General features: G+C 31.2%; 1 protein-coding gene across 3 annotated transcripts in view; it reads left to right on the top strand.

Moving 5' to 3' along the window:
- Positions 1–22,693, top strand: part of UBA6 (ubiquitin like modifier activating enzyme 6) — a 77,175-nt gene that overhangs the window by 48,160 nt on the left and 6,322 nt on the right. For all 3 annotated transcript variants that reach the window (XM_039845346.1, XM_039845345.1, XM_039845344.1), the window contains 15 exons: positions 1,370–1,437; positions 1,916–1,994; positions 2,868–2,948; positions 8,219–8,296; positions 9,641–9,822; positions 11,061–11,166; positions 12,549–12,638; positions 12,746–12,826; positions 13,557–13,685; positions 15,500–15,551; positions 15,640–15,703; positions 16,681–16,750; positions 18,060–18,131; positions 20,645–20,762; positions 21,887–22,080. In XM_039845346.1, the coding sequence (XP_039701280.1) occupies positions 1,370–1,437; positions 1,916–1,994; positions 2,868–2,948; positions 8,219–8,296; positions 9,641–9,822; positions 11,061–11,166; positions 12,549–12,638; positions 12,746–12,826; positions 13,557–13,685; positions 15,500–15,551; positions 15,640–15,703; positions 16,681–16,750; positions 18,060–18,131; positions 20,645–20,762; positions 21,887–22,080 (1,464 nt within the window). The remainder of the gene's footprint in view (positions 1–1,369; positions 1,438–1,915; positions 1,995–2,867; positions 2,949–8,218; positions 8,297–9,640; positions 9,823–11,060; positions 11,167–12,548; positions 12,639–12,745; positions 12,827–13,556; positions 13,686–15,499; positions 15,552–15,639; positions 15,704–16,680; positions 16,751–18,059; positions 18,132–20,644; positions 20,763–21,886; positions 22,081–22,693) is intronic.

The following is a 22,693-nucleotide window of genomic DNA, read 5'->3' as shown; positions in this document are numbered from 1 at the left end:
GAAAAAAACCCTCATTTCTGATACCAGATGGAATAATTGGCAAAGGATATCCAAAGACACTCTCAGGCCTTTTCTTTTTTTGAACTTTAAACTTTGTAATGTAACGTTTACCTTTTTGTGTGTTTTAAGATGTACTGACATAATGCTATTTTGCTGCTGAGTATTTCGGTTTATTTTAACACAGAGTACAAATTCATCTTGAAAAGTGTGAATTAGATACAGCTGTTAACAGCATGGGAAATAACAAATTATGTCATTAATATAGATTCTCTATTAAATAATAATAACCATTTGGTCATGTTCAAGAAGCTTAAATGAAAATGGGAGACATAGTTCTTTTTCTCATTAACTTAAATTAATTGTTTGGTATTTTTAAAAATGCTGAAATTATGGCTTCCTAGATCATTTCCTATGTAGTATATGTAATTAAAGTGACATGTAATATATCCAAGCTGGAAAATTAATATGGACTAGGTACTCTTATCAAAGAGTAACCAAATTACTGTGGGAGTGCAAAAAACAAAAAGTAATTTTTCCCACCTTCTAAGTTGTTCTAGCTGGTCAAATAGATTAACAGGAGAAAATGTCCAAAATTTATTATGAAAGTACACATGGGGGTGCCGTAAGAATATGAGACCCTGAGGAAACATTGGACAGTTGAGTCTTGTATGCCATCTGGACAAAGGAGAGAGACACATGGGTCTGGGATTTCTAAGAGAAAGCATGCAGTTTACAGATAGATGATAAAGTGAACATGTGGTAAACAGATTCTTGCTAGGCCACCCAGAAACAATTGGACACAGAGGGAAGTTCACCAAACAGGCTTTGCTGTATTTCTTCCTATCTGCATCATTTAGTTTATATTATAATGCTTAAGGTCATGATCCCTTCCTTTAAGCATGTTTTCATATCTGAATCCTCCAAGGAGGTAAGGGGAAAGGATCAAAGGTTCTTCCTGAGTCTTGCTTAATATCAATATCTCAAAAGACAAAATTTGGTTCCCTTCATTATATATTCAAGTGTAGCTAAAATTGAATGGGACTTCCAGAGTTTTTATGTAGTTATAAAAAATAGATTTGGAGGTGAAATTTCCTTTTGTTTGTTAAGAGTATGTCATCTTTAAGATGGGTAAGTGACATGAATAAAATTATATCTTATAACAAATCCTTAAGGTTTAACAATTGTTTTAACGAAAGAATACAGGAATGTATATTGTGTAAAAAATAGGTGTGTTTTTTTTAATCTGTTATTTTACTCTGAAATGGTATTTTTACCATTTTTTTAAATTATTAAATAACTGCAAATAGAACTCGTTTTTCTAACAATTTAAGTTTCATACATAAGTTATTTTTTTATCTTCTACTTTAAGTTATACATTGAAGCAGCGGATATTGTCGAATCCTTAGGCAAACCTGAACGTGAAGAATTTCTCCCACGGTAATACTGAAATTTCTATTACATTTTTCTTATTTGTATGTTTATAAGAAGCAACTGGATTAAAATTTTTTGTTTAATCATGCATTTGTTTTAAATGTCTTTTCTCCTAACTCATTTACTTCTTATTTCTTCTCTAGAGGTTACATGTCATAATGCCATGCCTTTTTGCCACTTTATAAATAATCAATATAAAGTTTAAATTGTACATTTTCATGAGAATATTTATCATTCAAAATACCATTCTGATGTTAAATGAAAATAGTTGCTATCTCCCACTTTTATATCTGTGTTTTACCTTTTTGAGCCACAAATCTCTTTGAGAATCTGATAAAAGCTTATGGAGTAATTCTTCCCAAAATATACACCACCCAAAGTTCTGCCTTCAATTTAAAAAACATTAAATTTGTGTAAATAATGAAACTAATCTTAATAATCTTTATAATGCCTCTGTTTTCATGGTACGTGTTATTTTCTTCAGTGGAGATAGATATGATGCCTTACGAGCCTGCATTGGAGACACCTTGTGTCAGAAGCTACAAAATTTGAATATCTTCTTAGTAAGTGTGAATAATGATGAGAATAAATAGAACATTCAAACTGTTGTTGTGTATAATGAATTTATTAAAGCAAATTTGAGTCTAAGTGAGTACAGTTCCTAACATAGTAGACATTTAGTAAATGTGTAAAACAGGAGTTTGCAAACTTTGGCCTACAGACCAAATCCATTTTGGTGCTAGTTTTTGTAAAGTTTTTTTGGAACACAACCAAGCCCATTTATTTATGTATTGTCAATGGCTTCTTTTATGCTCTATAAGTGGATTGAGTGGTTCTTTTATGCTATAAAAGTGGATTAAGTGGTTGTGACAAAGACCATATGGCCTGCAAAACTGAAAATATTAACTGGTCTTTTACAGAAAAAGTTTGCCAACTCCTGATCTAAAGAATTAATACATTTAATATGGTAGTTTTGAACATTAAAACATTAAAAAATTTTCTAGCAATACATTAGAAATTGGTAGGTTTTTTTAACTGTTATTTTTTTCTCATCAAATAAAGGAATATGTAGGTGGAATCTGTCTTTCTTAAATATTCAAGGAATCTTTGTCATTAAAATGTTGCACTGATGTTTTGTACTGTTTCTAAAAAAATGAACTCAGTGCTTGGCTTTTGTTTGGAATTTTAAAATGTCTTCTGTTTGAAGGAAATATAAATATTGAGCTTTTTAAAATTTGGTTTATGCGTTCTTTAACTGAGACACTTAAAATGTCATCATAAACCAGTTAAATAAATAAATTGCAAATGTTCAAAGTATTTTAAAAAGTATATATTTACATTTGCAACATAGCATTTAACAAAAATTGAGATGAAATTGCTGTAAATAAGTAGAAGTTCTGATTTTATTTAATCTGATATATTTTTCTCCCCCATAGGTAGGATGTGGAGCCATAGGCTGTGAAATGTTAAAAAATTTTGCTTTACTTGGTGTTGGCACAAGCAAAGAGAAGGGAGTGGTAAGATATGAATCTTTTAAAGTTAAAAGTTTGAATTTCCTCTGCTTTCCATTTTTGAACTATATTTTACTGCATAGATTTGAAATACTGCTTTCGAGGATAGATCATTAAGCTAGAAATTGGAAGATTCTGATTCTATTCTGACCACTTCTTTTTTTTACCAGCTGATTCAAACATGTTTATTGAGCTAATCACCTTATGGCAAATTACTTCTCTGCTCCTAAATTTCTTTCTCTGATACTGCAAAACCGCTGTCTTTACTACCAACCTCATACTGTTGTTAAGATTAAATGTGAAAGGGCTTTGCAAACTATAAAACACATTAATAGTGTTTTGTTAGATACTAATATTTTGTTAGATACTAGTATTAACTTAAATCTTTAAGATGGGAGAAGCTACCATTAGAAAGTTGAAGAATACTCAGATAAGCAGAACATGGGATTAGGGAGGAAGGAGATAGATGGGGTAAAAGGGGTCAAATATGTGGTGACAGAAAGAAATCTAACTATGGGAGAGGATCACACAATGCAATATACATATATGCTTTACTGTTAAATCGTACACCCAAAACTTACTGGATTTTGTTCACCAATGTCACCAAAATAAATTAATTAAATTGATCAAAAATAAATAAATAAAAAGAATACTCAGATTAAAAAAAGGAATAATATAAACTTGGGTGTACAATTTACATTCTTAAGACTATAAATGTGAGTTAATTGGGAGGCCATGTCACATATTTAAATAAAAATATATTTAAGATGTAAACTAGCTGTAAGACCCAAAACCATCAAAGTTCTAGGAAAAAAACAAACTTAGGCTGGAAACTCAGATATTGCTCTTTGTAATTTCTTTTGTGATATATCTCCTGGGACAAGAGAAACGAAAGAAAAAAACAAATGGGACTACATCAAACTAAAAAGGTTTTGCACAGCAAAGCAAATGATTAACAAAACAAAAAGACAGTCTACTGAATGGAGAAGATATTTGCCTATGATACATCAGATAAGGGGTTAAAATTTATAAAGAGCTCATAAAACTCAACAAAACAAAACAATCCAACTAAAACATGGGCAGAAGACCTGAATAGATATTTCTCCAAAGAGGAAGTACAATATACATATGAAAAGATGCTCAAGGTCACTAATCATTAGAGAAATGCAAATTAAAACCACAATTAGGTATCACTGCACACCTGTCAGAGTGGCTATCATCAGTAAATCAAAAACAAATGTTGGTGAGGATGTGGAGAAAAGAGAACCCTCATATACTATTAGTGGGATTGCAAAATGGTATAGCCATTATGGAAAACAGTCTGGAGGTTCCTCAAGAAATTAAAAATGGAACTACCTTTTGACCTAGGAATTGCACTTCTGGGTATTTATCCAAAGTAAACCAAAACACTAATTCGTAAAGGTCTGTGCACCTCTATGTTCATGGCAGCCTTACTCACAATAGCCAATATATGGAAGCAACCTAAATGCCCATCAGCAGACAATTGGTTAAAGAAGTTACGGATATATATACAATGAAATATTAGCCATAAAAAATGAAATCCTGTCATTTTCAGCGACATAGATGGACCTAGAGGTTATTATGCTTAGTCAAATAAGTCAAAGAAAGATAAATACCATATGATTTCACTTATCTAAAGAACAAAAGGAACAAACTAAATGTAATAAATTCACAGATAAAGAGGACAGTCTGGTAACTGCTAGAGGGGAGGTACAATCTGGTAACTGCCAGAGGGGAGAGAGTTTCAGAGATTGAGAGAAAAAGGTGAAAGGATAAAGCACAGATTAGTAATTACAAAATAGCCATGGAGATGGTAGAGTACAACATAGGGAATATACTCAATAGTGTTGTAATGACTGTATGTAGAGCCAGTTGGGTGATAGAGTAATCGGAAGATCACTTCGTAAACTATATAAATGTCTAACGAACATACTGTATACTTGAAACTAATAAATAATAATAACAATAATATGTTAATAACTGTATAGTGACAGGTGCGTACTAGACTAGTCTGGGGAATCACTTCATAAGTTATATAAATGTCTAACCACTGCTCTCCATACCAGAAAACAATATAAAATAATATTGAATGTCAGCTGTAACTGAAAAATCAAAAAAGGTGGCAGAGAAAGAGTGAAAGGAAATAAGAGGTTCAAACTTGCAGGTATAAAACAAATAAGTCATGAGAATGTGGTATATATCATAGAGAATGTAGTTAGTAATATCGTGATAGCATTGTATGGTGTCAGATGGTTGCTGGACTTGTCATGGTGATCACTTCTTTAGGTATATAAATGTTGAGTAACTATGGTGTACACCTGAAACTGATATAATATTGTATGTTAGCTATATTTTAATAAAAAGTTTTTTAAAAGGATGTAAACTAGCTTCCTAGAGTAATGATTTCATAGATGTATCGTGGTGACTATAAATAATTAAATGACAAACTTACATGATAGTTCACATTTTATAGTTAATTAAATTGACTTATATTACATAAAGTGCATATTAATTACTATCAAATTATGAGCAGGTGTTCTACATTTATATTATTCCTACTCAGCACTTCTTAATTGCGTCCCACAAACTGCTATTAATTCTGGTGATTTTAAAAGATATTTCTTAGAAAAAAATTGTGAGTTACATAAGTTTAGGAATTACCTGAACACTTTAATTTCTTGGAAATTCACAACACATATTAGCATATAAAGACCAGGAAAAGAACTATAGTAAACAACTACTTGCCTTCAGATAACAAAACAAGGTAAGTTAATGTGGACAGATTTTTATCCTATTGCAAACACATACATTTGCTATGTTAAGTTTTTTAAGTGTTTACATATATAGCGAAACTAACTGCAAAGAAGAGAAGAGAAATCCCCAGGTTCCAGAAACCGAAAGATAAATTAATTCCTGAGTTAAAAGCCATGGCGACTCATAAGCACTTGTATCTTGAATATATGCCTAAAACATTAAATAGAAAGAGAAGCCACTTGTGAGGAATTAAAACTCAGAGCATGCACCACACTGGTGTACGGGGTCCAAAATTATATAAAAATTTCAAGCATAGAAATGAATATAGCAAATTTAGAACCATTGAAACCTCCAGAGCTCTGACTAAAACAAATATAAAACTGCCTAAGGGTATACACCCAGAGTACACAGGACTGTGCAGAAAATTAACATCCATTCAAGACAAATTCACAATAAAAAACGATGATCCACTAGAAAAAAATAATGCCAAGGAAAAATGAAAAAGAATCAGCCAAGGAAAATTGAAGTTTGCTCTCTAAGAACTATAGATAATAGGAGTGCTACAGATAATAGAATAAACTAACTTTAAAGTTAGAAATGGCCTAGAGATGGAAAGAGAAATAGAGACATGAGGGGGAAAGGTACTGAAATTTTTTTAAAAAACCACATAAGAACTTATGTTTAGTGAGTGAGCTTAAAATTCAGATATAGCTGAAGTGAAAATTTATGAATAGAAGATAAATATCAGTATCCAGAATGTATATATAGGAAGATATATTTTTAATGAAAGATGAATTTACATGATCCAATGTATGTGTAGTAGAATTACCAGGGAGAATAAAGATAATGGAGAGGAAGCAAAACATTCCAGAGATAACGACAAGTTTACAGAGTCAAAGCAATAAAAGTGTTTAGGTTGAAAAGGCAAAGATTAGAAGAGAGATTACCTAATAGACTCTGAGCAATAAGAAATGCACACCTGAATATAGCAAAGCAAATCTTCATAGTGTAAAGCCAATAATATATCAACCCAGATTTCAATACTCAGCTAAATTATCTTTCAAGACAAAGATATCTGACAAGTAAATGATGAAAGGTTACCACTTATTAGTTCTCAATGAAAGAACTATTAGGTAACATGACCGATGAATGCAAGCAAGAGTGAGTAGAGGCATTTGCCAACATTCTTAGACTGATTTTTAAAACCTTTAATTAAAATACTGTCTGATTTGGGAGTGAATTGCCTAAAAATAAGAAAAATGTTCCTTGATAACATGGAAAATAGAAAGGAAAGTTCAGATATCCTCTAATTGTTCAGAAGGAAAATACTTCAATTAATTTTAGATCTTAAGCACATTCTCGTGTTAAAATTTTGAATATAATCACTTAAAAATAGATGTTTAATTTCCAAACCAGTTCAGGTGAGTGTGGGTGGAGGGAGGGCAGTGGGGTAGGGGGTGGGGGAATTAGAATAAAAAAAACTTGATCAATCCAGTAGTAGACTAAAAAGAATATGGTGGGGGGTGGAGATAAAAAGTCGGGTTGGGGTAGGTGGGAAAAAAAACCTTATATTAGTAATCACAATAATTATATATTTTTTGTTAAATGATATTTTCTGTTGGGCTTTTTTCTATTTAGAAAAGACATTCTCTAGGGTAAGAGAGGGAAAAAAGACATCCTCTAGCACATAATTACATAGAAAGAAAACAGAAGAAACAGTTATATGAGGGAAATACCAGCTAAAAGAAAGGGAAAGTGTGTATGAGCACCAATCAACATCTAACAACTGGAACACACTGAGATATACCGCATCTAGTCACATCTTATATACAAATACTAGTTTAAGTAACAAATGTATTATGAATACTTTTCACATTATCTTCTGTTTACTGTCATCTTGTATCATTTAGAATGATGTCTAAGAACTTTTCCTTAAAGGACCAGATTGCAAGAATTTTAATCTTGGAGTCCATAAATCTGTCACAACTACTCAGCTCTGCCATTGTGACATGAAAGCAGCCATAGATAGTACTTTAAAAACTAGTGTGACAGTGTTTCAGTAAAATTTTGTTTACAGAAACAGCCTGCCTGCACTGTAGTTTGTAGACTTCTGCTTTAGCAAGAGTTCATTTCACATGGAAACATGCGAGCCTTCTTTCCAAATAGTTGAAATTGGGAATAAATATAAGTAAAGGAAGAAGAGCTAACTCCTCTACAGCTAGTCTGTTACATGTTTCTAAAATGTGATAGTAATGTTTTAGCCTCTATTTGTTATAAATAGAAAAAAAGTTTTAAGCAGGAATTGCAGTTGGTTTCAACTGTTTCGTTTAACATGTTCCTATGTTAAACATTAATTATAATTAAGTATAAAAAGAATAGTATTGGTAATCATTTTGGAATATTTTAATTCACATAACTTTTATCAGTCAAAATAATTTAGAATAAATTGCAGAAGTTGTTTTAGTCATCCTGAGAAAACCATTTTCTTTTCTTGATATTAGGTTACAGTTACAGATCCTGACTTGATCGAAAAATCCAACTTGAATAGACAGTTCTTATTTCGTCCTCATCATATACAGGTGTGTTGCTATTCTGTTTCAAATTTAAATCATCTGTTGTATTATATAAAACAAAATGATGCTTGAAAAGCATAATATACTTATTTAATAGAATTTCTCAATTATCGAATAATGGGAATGATAGGGGAAATAGTAATTATTTTTAATGTACGATATGGTTTTTGCACAATTTTTGGATGTTAAAAATAATTTTATGCTCTTTTGATCTTGTTTGACTATTAACTTCCCTTTTTATTGTAAAATAATACTTGCTTTCGGTCTTTTTTATAGAGATCAAAATAAGTCAGAAAAAGAAGTAGTTTGGTCAGTCAAGCAAATTTGCTTTTACTTTTGTTTTTTCACTTTATTTTTCAACAGCTCTTACATAATCATAGTTAAGCTTAAGAATGTCGTGAGCAGAAAAGTAATTAAAGCAGGTGGCATAGTTAACCTAATATCCTCACCTTTCCAAATATAAAGAACTAAGTAATGGGGTTTCTTATGAACTAAAATATATGTCACAAAATGTACTTACTTTGTTCCTTTTACTTATAGAAGAAGTATAAGATCTGTTTATTCTTATTTTACTGAGGTTCTAACAAAGTTTCTGCTTTGTATGTACACTAACAGCACTGAGAACTAAAAATGTGCCAGCTTAACAATGTGAGAAAATACAGAAATACCATTAAGAGGCGATGCATGTGTTCAAACAGAATGGTCTATAGATATTAAGCATCTGAGCCAGTACTCTCAAATGAATCCTGATGACACTTGAACTGACACTAATGAGTATAATTTATTCTTCTAAGAAAAGAAAGGATGAATTATAGTTAGGGTACTCTTTTTTTATATATAAAACTGAAACATATATAATAATTTAAAAAACATGTACAATAATTTTCATCCAGAAATAGTAATGTTTTTTAAAGATTTTTTTCCCATATTAGATTTTCATACCTGCGAGAGCTCATTTTCTGTGGAGTTTGAATTTCTAATATTTTACTGAATGTGTTCTTGTCTTTTTCTAGGCACATACCCAGTTCAAACCTCACAACTAGGGGAAAAAATGTACTTTTAATTAGACTTTTAACTGATATTTTAAGAACTCTAAAGCACTTAGCTATAAAAGAGGTTTTTAAAGATTTTTATTAATTTGTAAATTATTTAGACTAATATGCATACTAAATGTAGTATGAATGTAATTTCCACAAACCAAAAATAAAAATTGGTCTCATTACTGTCATCTCATATATATATATATATATATATATATATATATTTCAGAGTAATAAGAAGATGTCAGTTCAATAATAGCCTATATTTTCTGTTTAACACTTATTTCTTCTGTTTTTGTTATTTGTTTAGAAACCTAAAAGCTATACTGCTGCTGATGCAACCCTGAAAATAAATCCTCAAATAAAGATAGATGCACACTTGAACAAAGTATGTCCAGCCACTGAGGCTATTTACAATGATGAGTTCTTTACTAAACAAGATATGATTATTACAGCATTAGATAATGTGGAAGCCAGGAGATACGTAGACAGGTATGTTCTTGAAATTCAGGTTCATAGAGAATTGTCTATCTTTTGTTTTCATTTTTATTTTCCATACCTATTTGTTGAACAGTTATTATTCTTTATGTTCCTATTGTAATACTCCTCAAACTCTATGATGATTTCCCATTATACCTAGGATAAAATTCAAAATCTCTAAAATGTCCTAAATGTCTTACATAGAGTCTCTACCCCTTTTCTACCACTCCAGCTTAAAACTTACCTATTTCTTTCTGGCTCCCCTTATTCCAGCTACACGTTTCTTTTTTCAGTTCTTACAGGGTATTCAGCATTTTTTTACCGGTGACTTGCGTATACTCTCCTTCAGCCCCAGGAAATTATGTTTATCTTGTTTTAAAACTCCTGACCTCAGATACTCTTCACCTACTTTAATTTTTTTTCCTCATCCTTTAGTTGCATCCTAAATGTCTTTCTTTGAACAGGCTTTCTTTAACCCCTAAATTCTAAATTAGAATCTCTTATGGTAATCTTTTACAGCATCTAAGATTTTTCCTTCATAGCACTTATTTTTTATTAATATACATATTTATTTATATAATGTTTGTTTCCTCATAAAATCATTACTTAAGGACTATTTATTTTCCCATCGCACTGCCCAACACATGATGTAATTCGGTAAATATTTGTTAAATAAGTAGATGAATCAATGACTATAATGTATACACCTTACATAATTTTTCTTAAGTCTTTATTTATTTCTAAAGTTAGTATGCTAGAGCAGATATGTTAACAGGGAAAGATTGACCAGTTGAGAGTGTAGTGGAAAGTTCGTAATCTTGAGCAGAGGAAGGAAAAAAAATTAACCAAGAAGTTAAAGTATGTATAACATAGGTATTTAAGTATTGAGAAAGTATATTGTTTGAGATAAAGAAAACATTGAGAAGATATAGTGGGATGGAACTTGTAACCAGAAAATAACTGAAGAAGAATAGGAGGCAAGAGAAGGAGAACATAATTGAGAGTTAACCTAGCGGAAAACAAGTTGAGGCCCCAAATTTGGTCATTATAGTAGAAGGTAGAGACACAAATTACTAGATTAAACAACAGAGTTTGTTAGGGGAAGGAGGCAGAAATAAATGTATTGTTTGATGGTAATTTATCTAAAATATTACAATCAAGATGTGATGAAATGGTTAATAGAAAGTGATAGGATTTCCTCTGCTTGCATTGTTATTGCTCACTTTTATGTGTATTAATTATTCAAATAGCCGTTGTTTAGCAAATCTACGGCCCCTCCTGGATTCTGGAACAATGGGCACTAAGGGACACACTGAAGTTATTGTACCTCATTTGACTGAATCCTATAATAGTCATGTAAGTGAACCAGTATTTTGAAGTACATGTCTCTCTTCTGTCTCATAATTTTTTTGTCTTCATTGGTCAACAGATTTAATTTAGCTTCTCTAATCTTTGTTTTAGTGTTATTCTTATGTTTACTGTTTTTTCTCAGAGCTGTTTGATTAATTTTCTAACAACCTCTCAACTGATGACTCATCCCAAAGCTTACTAAAGAATCAATTTCTCCATAGGAGGGATCAAGCCACCTATATACTACTGTATATAAAAGATACAGATATAACCTTTTTTAACCCCCACAAGTACTTTTGAGGTACTGCCAAGGTTGAAACCACTAAACTATGAAATAATTATAGGCTTTAGAATTTAGAAAAAGAGCCACCCAAGTTGTAAAATTGAAAGTAGTATATATTTTTTTACAAATGTTAATATCCCTTTATTTCTGGAAATTTGTTGTTTAGGAAAATTTCAAAATTTTTATAAAATTTGTTTTCTCATTTACTCATGCAGTCACAAGTTTATGTAATAAAAAAATTATAGTAGACAAAATTGGTGAGTTTAATTTGGAGTTAATTAGATGAAATCACGATATTCATGACATACTGGGTGTCATATTGGAAAATTTTCGAAGCAAGGATTGTTATCACATTCCAAAAGTTCCCTTGATTCTCTCATTCTACATCTTTCCCAAACCTTTTCTTATATTCTCTGACTTTATACTTAAAAAACAGAATTTAATATCCTTCTGGCTTTTCTCTTTGGCTTTTATTTTGTGGTACTTCTTAGATAACAAACTAACACATATATAAATAAAAAGAGGTAAAAATGAGTCATTTTAGATAGGTTAAAATAATAAGCCTAAGCCAGATATACCCCACAACATATATAGATTTCTTCATGGTACTTTTTTACATGAGACAATACAGGCATTTGCCATTTATTTAATACACACTTTCTACAAAAAAAAAAAAATCAAGCATCAAGGACATACTCATGTTCCCCAATTTTTTTCTCTATGGAGAAACTCCTGGTATGCTGAGCACTATATTGGGGATTCTTAAATTACTTTTCAAAGTAGAAAGTGTTATGAAGTTTTAAATGTAACCTTGATACTTGGAGGAAAAGAAATGAATTATATATATGGTGGTCTGCCTTGAGTACTCATATGCCAAATGAATGTACAGATAAGTAGTAATAGAATTCATGTTTGTTGTTACTATTAACATATATGTTAAACATCAAAAGAATCAATTTTTCCTCTTAGGCCCTAGGAGAGAGAAGATATAAAAATGTTCTGATTTATTTTATTTTTGAATCTTATTTTTAATGGTCTTAAAACACTCAAGTAAATTCAGTAAATAAAAATCTCTTAACTGTCTCTGTCATATATTATAAATTAGCGGGATCCCCCAGAAGAGGAAATACCATTTTGTACTCTAAAATCCTTTCCAGCTGCTATTGAACATACTATACAGTGGGCAAGAGATAAGGTAATAAAGATCTTTTTTCAAGACATTTTTTGTAGTAGGAAAGAAAATACTTCTAACTTTTAAAAACACTTTGATTTGTAACTTTTTCCCTTCTTTTTCCTTTACAGTTTGAAAGTTCTTTTTCCCACAAGCCTTCATTGTTTAACAAATTTTGGCAAACCTATTCATCTGCAGAAGAAGTCTTACAGGTAGAAATCAATACGTTTTAATACAAACTTAACACTGTAATTTTATTTTCAAGTTGCCTACGAATGGTTTGTTTTACCTCCTCAAAAAGGTATTATAACATTATTTTTCATAGTACATACATGAGTAATTCTGAAATTAATAGCTCACAAATGACCCCTTTTTTTTTTAGTTTGATTGAATGACATGGAATTGTCATTATTTGACCACGCTTGACCCACAAAACAGCAATTCGTATGGTTCAACCTAATAAGGATGTTATAATGATAGGAGAGCTATGAATAATAAAACTGCTTGTTAAGCTGAGTTCTAGTAAAATGTTCATGAGTGGGCAGTAATATCTCAAACTTATTATTCTCATGGTGAGGGCACTTCAAAGATGTTTTCTCACTTTCCTTTAATCCTGTACTAAAAATGCCAACTTTTTTGTATAAAATATTATTCTTAGTACTTCTTTTAGAAAGTACATATATAATAATAATGTATAGCCAGCAAGACAAAAGGATAACTTGCGAGACAAGAAACTTTAAAGTTTTATGTGGTATCTTTTCCCATTTTCCCTTGAAAAAGAAACAGGGAAAGGAGAAAGGCAGGGACAAGGAGCTTGAAGTGAAAAAAATAAAATAATACACATGATATGGCATTTCAAACTTTGGCTGATACTTCCTGGGAAGATGTATGTGTGCATTTAATTGGAAATTTGTTTTTTTGTGTGTTTTTCTCTCATTATAGAAAATACAAACTGGACACAGTTTAGAAGGCTGTTTTCAAGTTATTAAGTTACTTAGCAGAAGACCTAGAAATTGGTCCCAGTGTGTAGAATTAGCAAGATTAAAGTTTGAAAAATATTTTAACCATAAGGTAAGTTTGCATTATAAAGCATTAAGAAAAGGTCTGACCTTGGCTCATTTAATTACTACCAGATTAATTTCATTGACCTGAAATGTCTACTCTTTCTTTTGGGAAGCTTTTTAGAAATAAGTAGTAAATTAAGTGAGAACAAGTGCCGGGCACATAAGTAATTTCTCTTTGAATGTTACTGATTCAAGAATGCATTTAAACTTTACCCATTGGCTTGATAATTGTGCATTTAACTGATCCTTGTCTTTCTGTGTGCAAAATTGGGTTTTACGTAGAGGTTCCTTCCAGAGAATAATACTTTTCATCAGTAGTCTAAAAATAGTTTGTTTTTCAGAGTAAAGCAAGAGACTGAGAAAGTAGAGATATTCAGTCAGATTTTGTTGGAATTTTGCCTTCCCCACCCACATCTGGTAATCACACTTTCTTCATTTGTAAAATGGGTATAATAAACTGGTACCTAATTCAGAAGATGGTGATGAAGATCAAATGAGTTAATATATGTAAAGCCTTTAGAACAGAACCTGGCCCATAAATGCTCACTAAATATAGCTGTTATTCTTACCTCCAGTTACTAGAATGTGTCCTGCACTCTCTTTTTAGTCTCTCCCTCTCTTTAGGCTTTTACTAAAACTATTTGAATATAAAATAAGTTTATCTTTTTAAAAACATTTTTTGATTACACTTATCCCTGCTTTTCACTTCATTCTTGGCTCTGCTTGAAAAAATGGTCTGTGCTCTCACCTATGCCAATTCCTCACCCAGTAAATGTGTCTTGGTTTTCTACTGCTCTTCAAATTATTCTTACTGTAATTATCATTGACCTCTGGTTTCAAAATCTTAATTCTTTTTAATCCTTATCTTCTGTAGATTTTTTAAAACTTTTTATTATGGAAAGAATTCAACAAAAGAAATGTAGAGAAAATAATATAATGAAACCCCATGTAATCCTCATGTATCTATCACTCAAGTTTAACAGTTATCAACTTGTGGATATCTTGTTTTCATCTATATACTCTTCCCCTGTTGGTTTTGAAGCAAATTTCAAACATTTTAAAATATAATATGTATTTTTATTGGTTTAATTCTTGTTTTAAGGATTGGCTCTTTGAAGAGTATAGAATGATATGTAAAATATGTCATTTCTGTAAAAAGGGATGAAATAATCTATATTCGTATTTGCTGCAGATGTTGTTAACCTAAAAATAAAAGGCCAAAATGAGAAGCAACATTTGAGATCCAAAAGAACAGCTAGTTAGGAAACACTGATTCAGGCAGAAACCTGAATAGTGTTCCAATCAGAAGGTGACGGCAAAGGGGTATTTATGAGAAAAGGAAGGGAATAATTACATGAATAGAAGGAAGAAATTTTTATGGGTGTTAAAAAGGTAAGGAAGGAATTTCTGTAAATGCAAATACTAACATATTGCTAATTCTAAGGAATGTCTTGAAATTTCAGTCTGGTAGTCATAATGTGTGCTTCCCTTTTAGCTTTGCAAATTGTGTTTTGGAATACAGTTCTGCTTTAGGCCCAAGCCAAGAGTTATTTTGTCCAGTTTTAACATTGCAAAGGTTTGAGGAATTAAGACCTGCAAGGCATTTCCTCTGGGATGGCAGATTCCATTTTGAAGCATTTCCATTTATAGTATTTTTTGCAATGACAAACTATAAATGTTGATTTAAAAATAACAATAGAGGTTATTCCAGGTATGGGGAGCACTGACAGAATGAACAGATGGAATACAAGAGTCCCTAGGAGACTTCACTGTATATCTTTTTATGCGTTTTAATTTTTTTTAACCATTTTTTTTCTTTAGGCTCTTCAGCTTCTTCACTGTTTCCCTCTAGATACTCGATTAAAAGACGGCAGTAAGTAAAACCAAGTGTTGAGAAGAAAGTTTAATGCAATTTATAACTGGCTGCCTACATTTAAAATAATATTTGTATCATTTTTTAGGTTTGTTTTGGCAATCACCGAAGAGGCCCCCCTCTCCAATAAAATTTGATTTCAATGAACCTTTGTAAGTATTTATACTCAGTTTTATATGCATTCTTTATTGTTGTAAATCTTTTAACTCTGTATAGATTTACATTACTGGGTGAAAATCTCAGACTCTTTAATGTTAAGTTTTTATATCCTTGTTAATCTAAGAGCTAACATAGTCTGACCAACCAAGCCAGTCACAACCCTCTTTCCACAGAATCTATTTATTTATTCTCTATGGTAAATAACATCATTATTTTTATCTTTTTGAAAGTGAAACTAAAGTGTCACCTCTTGATTTTATCCATAAAAAGTAAAATGACAACAGTCATTTTTCTATTTAATAAAGCTGGTATGTAAGAAACTTCAGTTATATGGGGGTAAAAATGATTACTGCTAAATATCTCCCTAAATAATCTCAAATTAATTTTCAAAAGACTTAATCTTTGAGTGGATACCTGTATAACTATCCATATTAGATATACACATCATTTATACACACACAGATACTTATATGTGTGTATTTTTATTAAACACTTAGCTTGTTAACCTTTCTTTATCCTTAGTTTTTTTATCTGGGACTTATTTTAAGCTACCTTATCCTGACTGCATTACATAGCAAACTTAGCCTTTCTTTGTTTTTAAACAAACTCATTTGCTTACTTTAAACATGATAGACACTTCTTAAAAACAAATGTGTAATATTATCTTATGAATTAAAATAAATTTTCTTTCACTAGTCTAATTTTTGTTCATCTGGCCACTCATATCCCCAAAGTAATCATGATTAGTACCTAATCATGCTTATGAGGATAAACATCTGATGTTTTTCTCTTTCATAGCTTCTGCAATGCTTTGGTCAAGACCAGAATTTCACTGCCTAACTTAAAAAAAAAATACTGCAACAAAAATACTGTGGTTATTTTTCTTTAACATTTTAAAGGCTGTTGTTTCTGATGAATTAAACATCTTTGAAACTATACATTCACTCTGTTTTATTTTTAATTTCAAAAGGCACTTCAGTTTCCTTCTGAATGCTGCAAAATTATATGCTACTGTCTATTGCATTCCATTTACAGAAGAGGTAAGATATTCTGGCTTAGAAAGTGATACAAAGCCAGGCTAAAATTAGATGAGTTACCGGCTGATTTTATCATCAAACTGTTTATATGTTATCAGAATTGTTCTTGGATATAAGCTTTTGATTTTGCTATATTGTTGCTCATTCTTACATAGCAGAAGCTAAAATTTTGTTGCAGCATTACTAAATAGAAGAAAGTCAAATTTTTATTTGTAAGTGAAACATTTATAAAAGCAATCATACTTTAAAACATTTATAACCATTAACTTCAGTTATTATAATTACTCTGAAAACCCAGAGGGAACTATTGTGTAGCACTTTGAAAATATCCCTTAAAGTCTGTCTTTGTTAACATTTGTTTGGCTTATTTTGTGATATGATTTTCAGAAAATTTGAAAATACTATCCCGTATTGACATTGCTTAACCCTTTATCATCATACCCATTCTCTTAAACATCATTTTCATTGACTAACATCTGAAGACTGCAATATAGTTTTATTTCAGAGGCAGATTTGCATTGGTGAACTTTTCTTCACAAATGCATATTAGAGCAAAATATATTGTTATACTTTTAAGTAGGCCAAATAGAGAAATATGAATCAGATCTATGATAAACTCTAGCGATTTTTGGGTTCAGATCCAAATAGATCTAGCTGTTTTGAATCCAGATAAAAATGCCTGTTGTAGAATAATCCTTTTTGGACTTAATGCACAGTAAAATATACCTTAAATATCTGGTAAAAATAGTGGCATACAGTCTGATATTCTTTTTTTGTAAAAAGAGTGGTAATTTTGTGATAAGTGTTACAGGAGACCTCGAATGCAGTATGTCTCAGTTTTCCCTAAGCAGCTTCTTAATAGCGAATGTGTATCTGATAGCCTTAAATTCATCCAAGTTCATCTTGAACCATTTAAATATTGTCCTGCTTTCAAAGGTATGAATTCTGTTTACTTATTTTATTTATTGAGTATAACTTTGTAAAACAATGAAGAGAGAGTCCTTGATCTCAAGGCACTCAGTCTAATATTCAAACCAACCCTAAAACTACCTTTATAAAAATTTCTGGAAGGAACTAAAATTTCAGGTTTGTTAACAATAAGTACTTTTTCACACATACCACCCCCACTCCTAGCCTTTATGGTTGATATTTCTATAGAAGTAAAGATAAATGTCGTAAGTGGATGTAGTCTAAATAGTCACATGATTATTCAAGTATTTTAGGGTGATAAAGGACTTTTTATAGGATGTTTTTAGCTTTAAAATTCAGAATTAAAAGAATAAGTTTGTTGATAAAGTTAATTTTTTAACAGGATTTATCAGCAGATGCCCTCTTGAATATTCTTTCTGAAGTAAAGATTCAGGAATTCAAACCTTCCAACAAGGTATGTTTGGAAGTTCTTTTAATCAGCAAATAGTTATTGAACTTCTCTGTGTATCAAGTCTTTCTAAACCTGGAGAATCCTGGAAAATGAACAAAGCAAAATCCTTGCTCTTATGAAAGTTATATTCTAGTAGACCAGAGGTGGTCTATAAAAAAAAATGTCAGTAATTACATAATGTTGCAAATGAGTGTAAGTGCTAAGAAGAAAAAAAGAAAAAAGAAAAGGGAAAAGAAAGAAATGGTGATGGAGCTGGTGTCATTTCATATAGGTTAAAAGGGGAAAGACTCTCTGATAAGGTACTTTTTGAGCTAAAGCCTTAAGGGAGTGAGCTGTGCTGTTACCTGGTGAAAGGACACGCAGTGCAGACAGTAGTATGAACAAGTACACAGAAAGAAAGGTCTGGAAAGACTTTTGAGTGCCAGGATTTTTCGGAGAAGAATATGTAGGAGGAGACTGCTAGACTGTGAGATTGGAGACAGGTAGTTGGAATTTTGGTAAGTACTTACTTAATGTTTTATTATAAGATAAGAAGCCAGTAGAGGATTTTAAACAGAGAACAGTCTGAGTTATGTTTTGAAAGGATGACTCTGACTGTTAAGAACAATGACATGAGACAAAAGACAGGAAGCAAGAAAAGCTGTTAAGTTAAAGGCATGAAATGATGATGATTTGAATGCAGTAATAGGTAACAGGGAAATTGTGATAAGGGGTAGGATTCCGTGTCTTATTTTGTAGTAACCCTGCCAGGATTTATAAGGGATTTGAATTGGAGTGTGAGAGAAAGAAGATTGTTACTTTCTTATTTGAAATAAGAAGTAAACTTAATAGCTCTGAGAGGAAAAGAAGATAAAGGAAGTTTGAGCAGAGAAAAGAACATGTGAAATAATTGCCCAGGGGAGTGTGAAAGTCACTTAAATGGAATGTATTATAATTGTGAGAGCACTGAAGATCTACTTCATGTTAATTCCACTAAATGTGGCTGGAGAAAAGGCACTTAGCTGCTTGGGTGCTACTATAAAAGAGATGGAAATTGAATATGACAAGGGTTGGGATTTTGCCAGGCAAATATGTTAAAAAGAGATAAGGAATAATAATGAAATTTAAACAGGATATATAGGAAATTTTCAAAAATTTTTTTTTCTTCACATATTCATTATATACCTTTTTGTATGGACTCTCAAAATCATCCATAAAACAACCTTCTGTTCTCCTTATTCTGTAGCTGTACTTGAAAATGTGGAGTAATGCCTACCTCCTTGCAAAATTAAAGAAAGAAGTGGTGTGTGCAATCTTCCACTCTGCATTTTTATTTTAGGGAAAAGAACTTGCAGGCAATAGATTTCATACAAGTAGATGGGTTTACTGAATGGAATGTTCATGACTTATAACTTATTAAGAATAAAAGTATAGAAAGGATAAACAGCATTTCTGTATAAATAAGGTTCCTAGCCCATGTTTCTAATAGGCAAAAGTGTTAGACGGAAGCCAAGGAAACATGCATCAGTAACTTTACTAGTCGTTGCTCTTCAGTATGTTTTCTGGCCTGAGTTACTTCTTTGTCTATCAAAGTTTTGGGGTAATAAATTATCTGAGCAGTTTAGCTTAACATGGGTTAATAAGCTTTTGACAGCTCTCTGAAACAACTCACACTGGAGCTTCAGAGTCTGGCACTTCTAGTTAACAGGTGTTACATCCAAAAATATCAACTAGACATTTTAGCAAACAAAGTTTTTGCTTTGACTTCTTAATATTTCTTAAATACTTATAATAATATTTAATCTGTAAAAACATGAGCTAGATGTGTTTTTTAATAAGATAGTATTTTAATTATTGACAATGTAGGAAGTTTTTTAGTTTGAGCAAATTGACTTCACTCCCCTTGTAGAATGTCTAATAAGTAATTTCTTAAGGATAAATTACATATATGTGTAGCCCTGCATCTGTATGAAGAAAGATATATTGTCTAGGAAAGAACTACCTGTTAGCCATCAATAAATACTTAAAGGATGCTCATATTATATTTGTTATAGATCTCTTCAATTTAGAGACAGAAAATAGCTATGTATTAGTTACAGCAATGCAGTTTGGTTTAAAGTAGATTTGTCAGAATCACAAACTGTTGATGATTATTAACTTTATTTTAGTGTGGCATTTTAAAAGAGATCCACATGAACTCAGATCTCACAAACTTTTCAGTAAATATTTTTATTACCCACTATGAGCAAGTTTGTTTTAGCTATATCGAGGTGTTCTCAGTGAACAAGACAAAGATCCCTGAGAAAAAGATTATCATAGAGTGTCACTGTTAGGAGATAGATAACAGAGAAAACAAATATATAAATATAATACTACCTACTAATGGAAGGTGTAAAATACATTGGATCATGATGATTAATAATCTGATTAAACTAGATAGAGGAAATGTTTTCTGTGTCTTATTTGATAAAACAGATATGGTAATCAAACTTAGATGCAGGTTGCGATAAAATTAACATGTATTCATATATTTAAAGGTTGTTCAAACAGATGAAACAGCGAGAAAACCAGACCATGTTCCTATCAGCAATGAAGATGAGAGGAATGCTGTTTTCCAACTAGAAAAGGCTATTTCATCTAATGAGGCTACCAAAAGTAAGGGAAAATCTTTATGAAAATGTTTTGAACTGTAGAGATTGTTATTTTTACTAAGTTCTATACCAGAAACTTGTGGGATTAAATAATAACAGCAATAATAATAATATTTGATTTCATGATCATAATGAAAGGCACAGTTCATCTTTAACTGTGATTAAATTCATAATTTTCTCCACCATTGCCCTACCCTCAAATGTAAGTCTGCTGTGTTGTTCTGATCATTTTAGTCCTTGAAATTTTATTGTGCAGTTTCTTTTTAATTTATGGTTAGCATAATGAACAAAGAATGGAGTTCTTGTGGAGACTAACCCTTAGACAAACCCAGTTAAGTTATTTTAGGATCAAAAAGCGTAGACAGATATTTTTCTTGGCTTCTTAGTCTCCGTAATTGCACACAGAGAATACAAACTGACCTGCATACATCCTTGGTGTTAAATGCAGGGAGACTGAGCTTTTACTTCCTTAAAAACAGCTATTAGCTCATGTTTTGGGACCTGCTCACCACTTTTGTATTACATAAATCAACAGTTTCCAAATTGGATTTTATGTATGGATCAGTAAAATTTGGGAAGTACAGCCTGGATTAGCCAACTATTTATTTTTCAAGTAAAAGATAGTGTGTTAGTTTAATAATTATAGTTCTGGAAAAAACATACTGTCATTTCTTACCTTCTCATTTCATCCATCACAGATCAAACTACACCTGTCTACAGAATAATTTTGTGAACCATATGTCTTTGACCTACTAACTCAATTCTTAGTTATCAGAGGTGAAAAATTTCAGAGTAGTATTTTTGGAATTAATTTGTGACCAATATTCAGTGTTGCCTTTTTATTGTAAACCACTTAATAGCAGATATAATACATGGATTTATTATTTTTCTATTTTTTAGAAAGGTTTTTTTAAAACATAGAAACTTCTCTGATTTAGTACTAGTAAAGCTATTATTTTCATGTCCTTCAATAACTGCAGTTCTCTGGATTTTTCTTGTACTTCTCAGTCATTTAAAAACATAAAAAATAACTGAAATGTTTAAGAGTAGTGAACCCGCATTGCGTTTTACCTAGTAAAACTTTTACTACTTACTAAAATATTTTTTTTTTCTCATTATTATTACTAGGTGACCTTCAGATGGCAGTGCTTTCATTTGAAAAAGATGATGATCATAATGGACACATAGATTTCATCACAGCTGCATCAAATCTTCGTGCCAAAATGTATAGCCTTGAACCAGCTGACCGTTTCAAAACAAAGCGCATAGCTGGTAAAATTATACCTGCTATAGCAACATCCACTGCTGCCGTCTCTGGCTTGGTGAGTTTATTATTTTTTGAATTTCCCCATTATTCTACCTCCAGCCAATCACTCAGAGATAATAGAGAGAGATACATACTGATCTTTAAAATAAAATTTCAAGATATTTCTTAAAATAATCTGCATTTTGAAGATTACAGATATATAAATGTTTTAACATAAAAATAAGCTCTGTCAAGATAGTCTGATTTTTTTTTTATAGGCAATAATCCTGTTAATCATCTTTGTGTCCTCCATACAAAGCAGATGCCCTATTTTTCTTGAATAAAATGAATTGCCCTAATTTTTGCTGTTCGATTATATTTTATTTTAGTTCTTTGCCTTAAAAAAATGTAATTCCTATTTGTGATTTGAATTTCTTACAATTTCATCTTTCCTTTATGATTCAGAATCTTTAGGATAGCCCTTGTTATTATACTGTACTAAAGTGTTATTCTTAGAAGCTATATAATTAACTGCTTCTATTTTAAATGATTTTAGACTATTGTATTTCTTGAGTTCTGATGTCTGCTTTCTGAGAAGATTACATGGCCAAATTAATATTTTTTTAATAACTTGGTTCACATATAGAACAGGTGGAGAGTTTGAAAGTAAAAAATATGCTAAAAGTGGA

This window comes from Pteropus medius, unplaced genomic scaffold (genome assembly GCF_902729225.1).
Source record: "Pteropus medius unplaced genomic scaffold, Ma_sr-lr_union100, whole genome shotgun sequence".
In the NCBI taxonomy this organism is placed as follows: domain Eukaryota; kingdom Metazoa; phylum Chordata; class Mammalia; order Chiroptera; family Pteropodidae; genus Pteropus; species Pteropus medius.
Note: the sequence above shows the minus strand (reverse complement) of the source record. Positions and strands in the feature narration are given on the sequence as shown.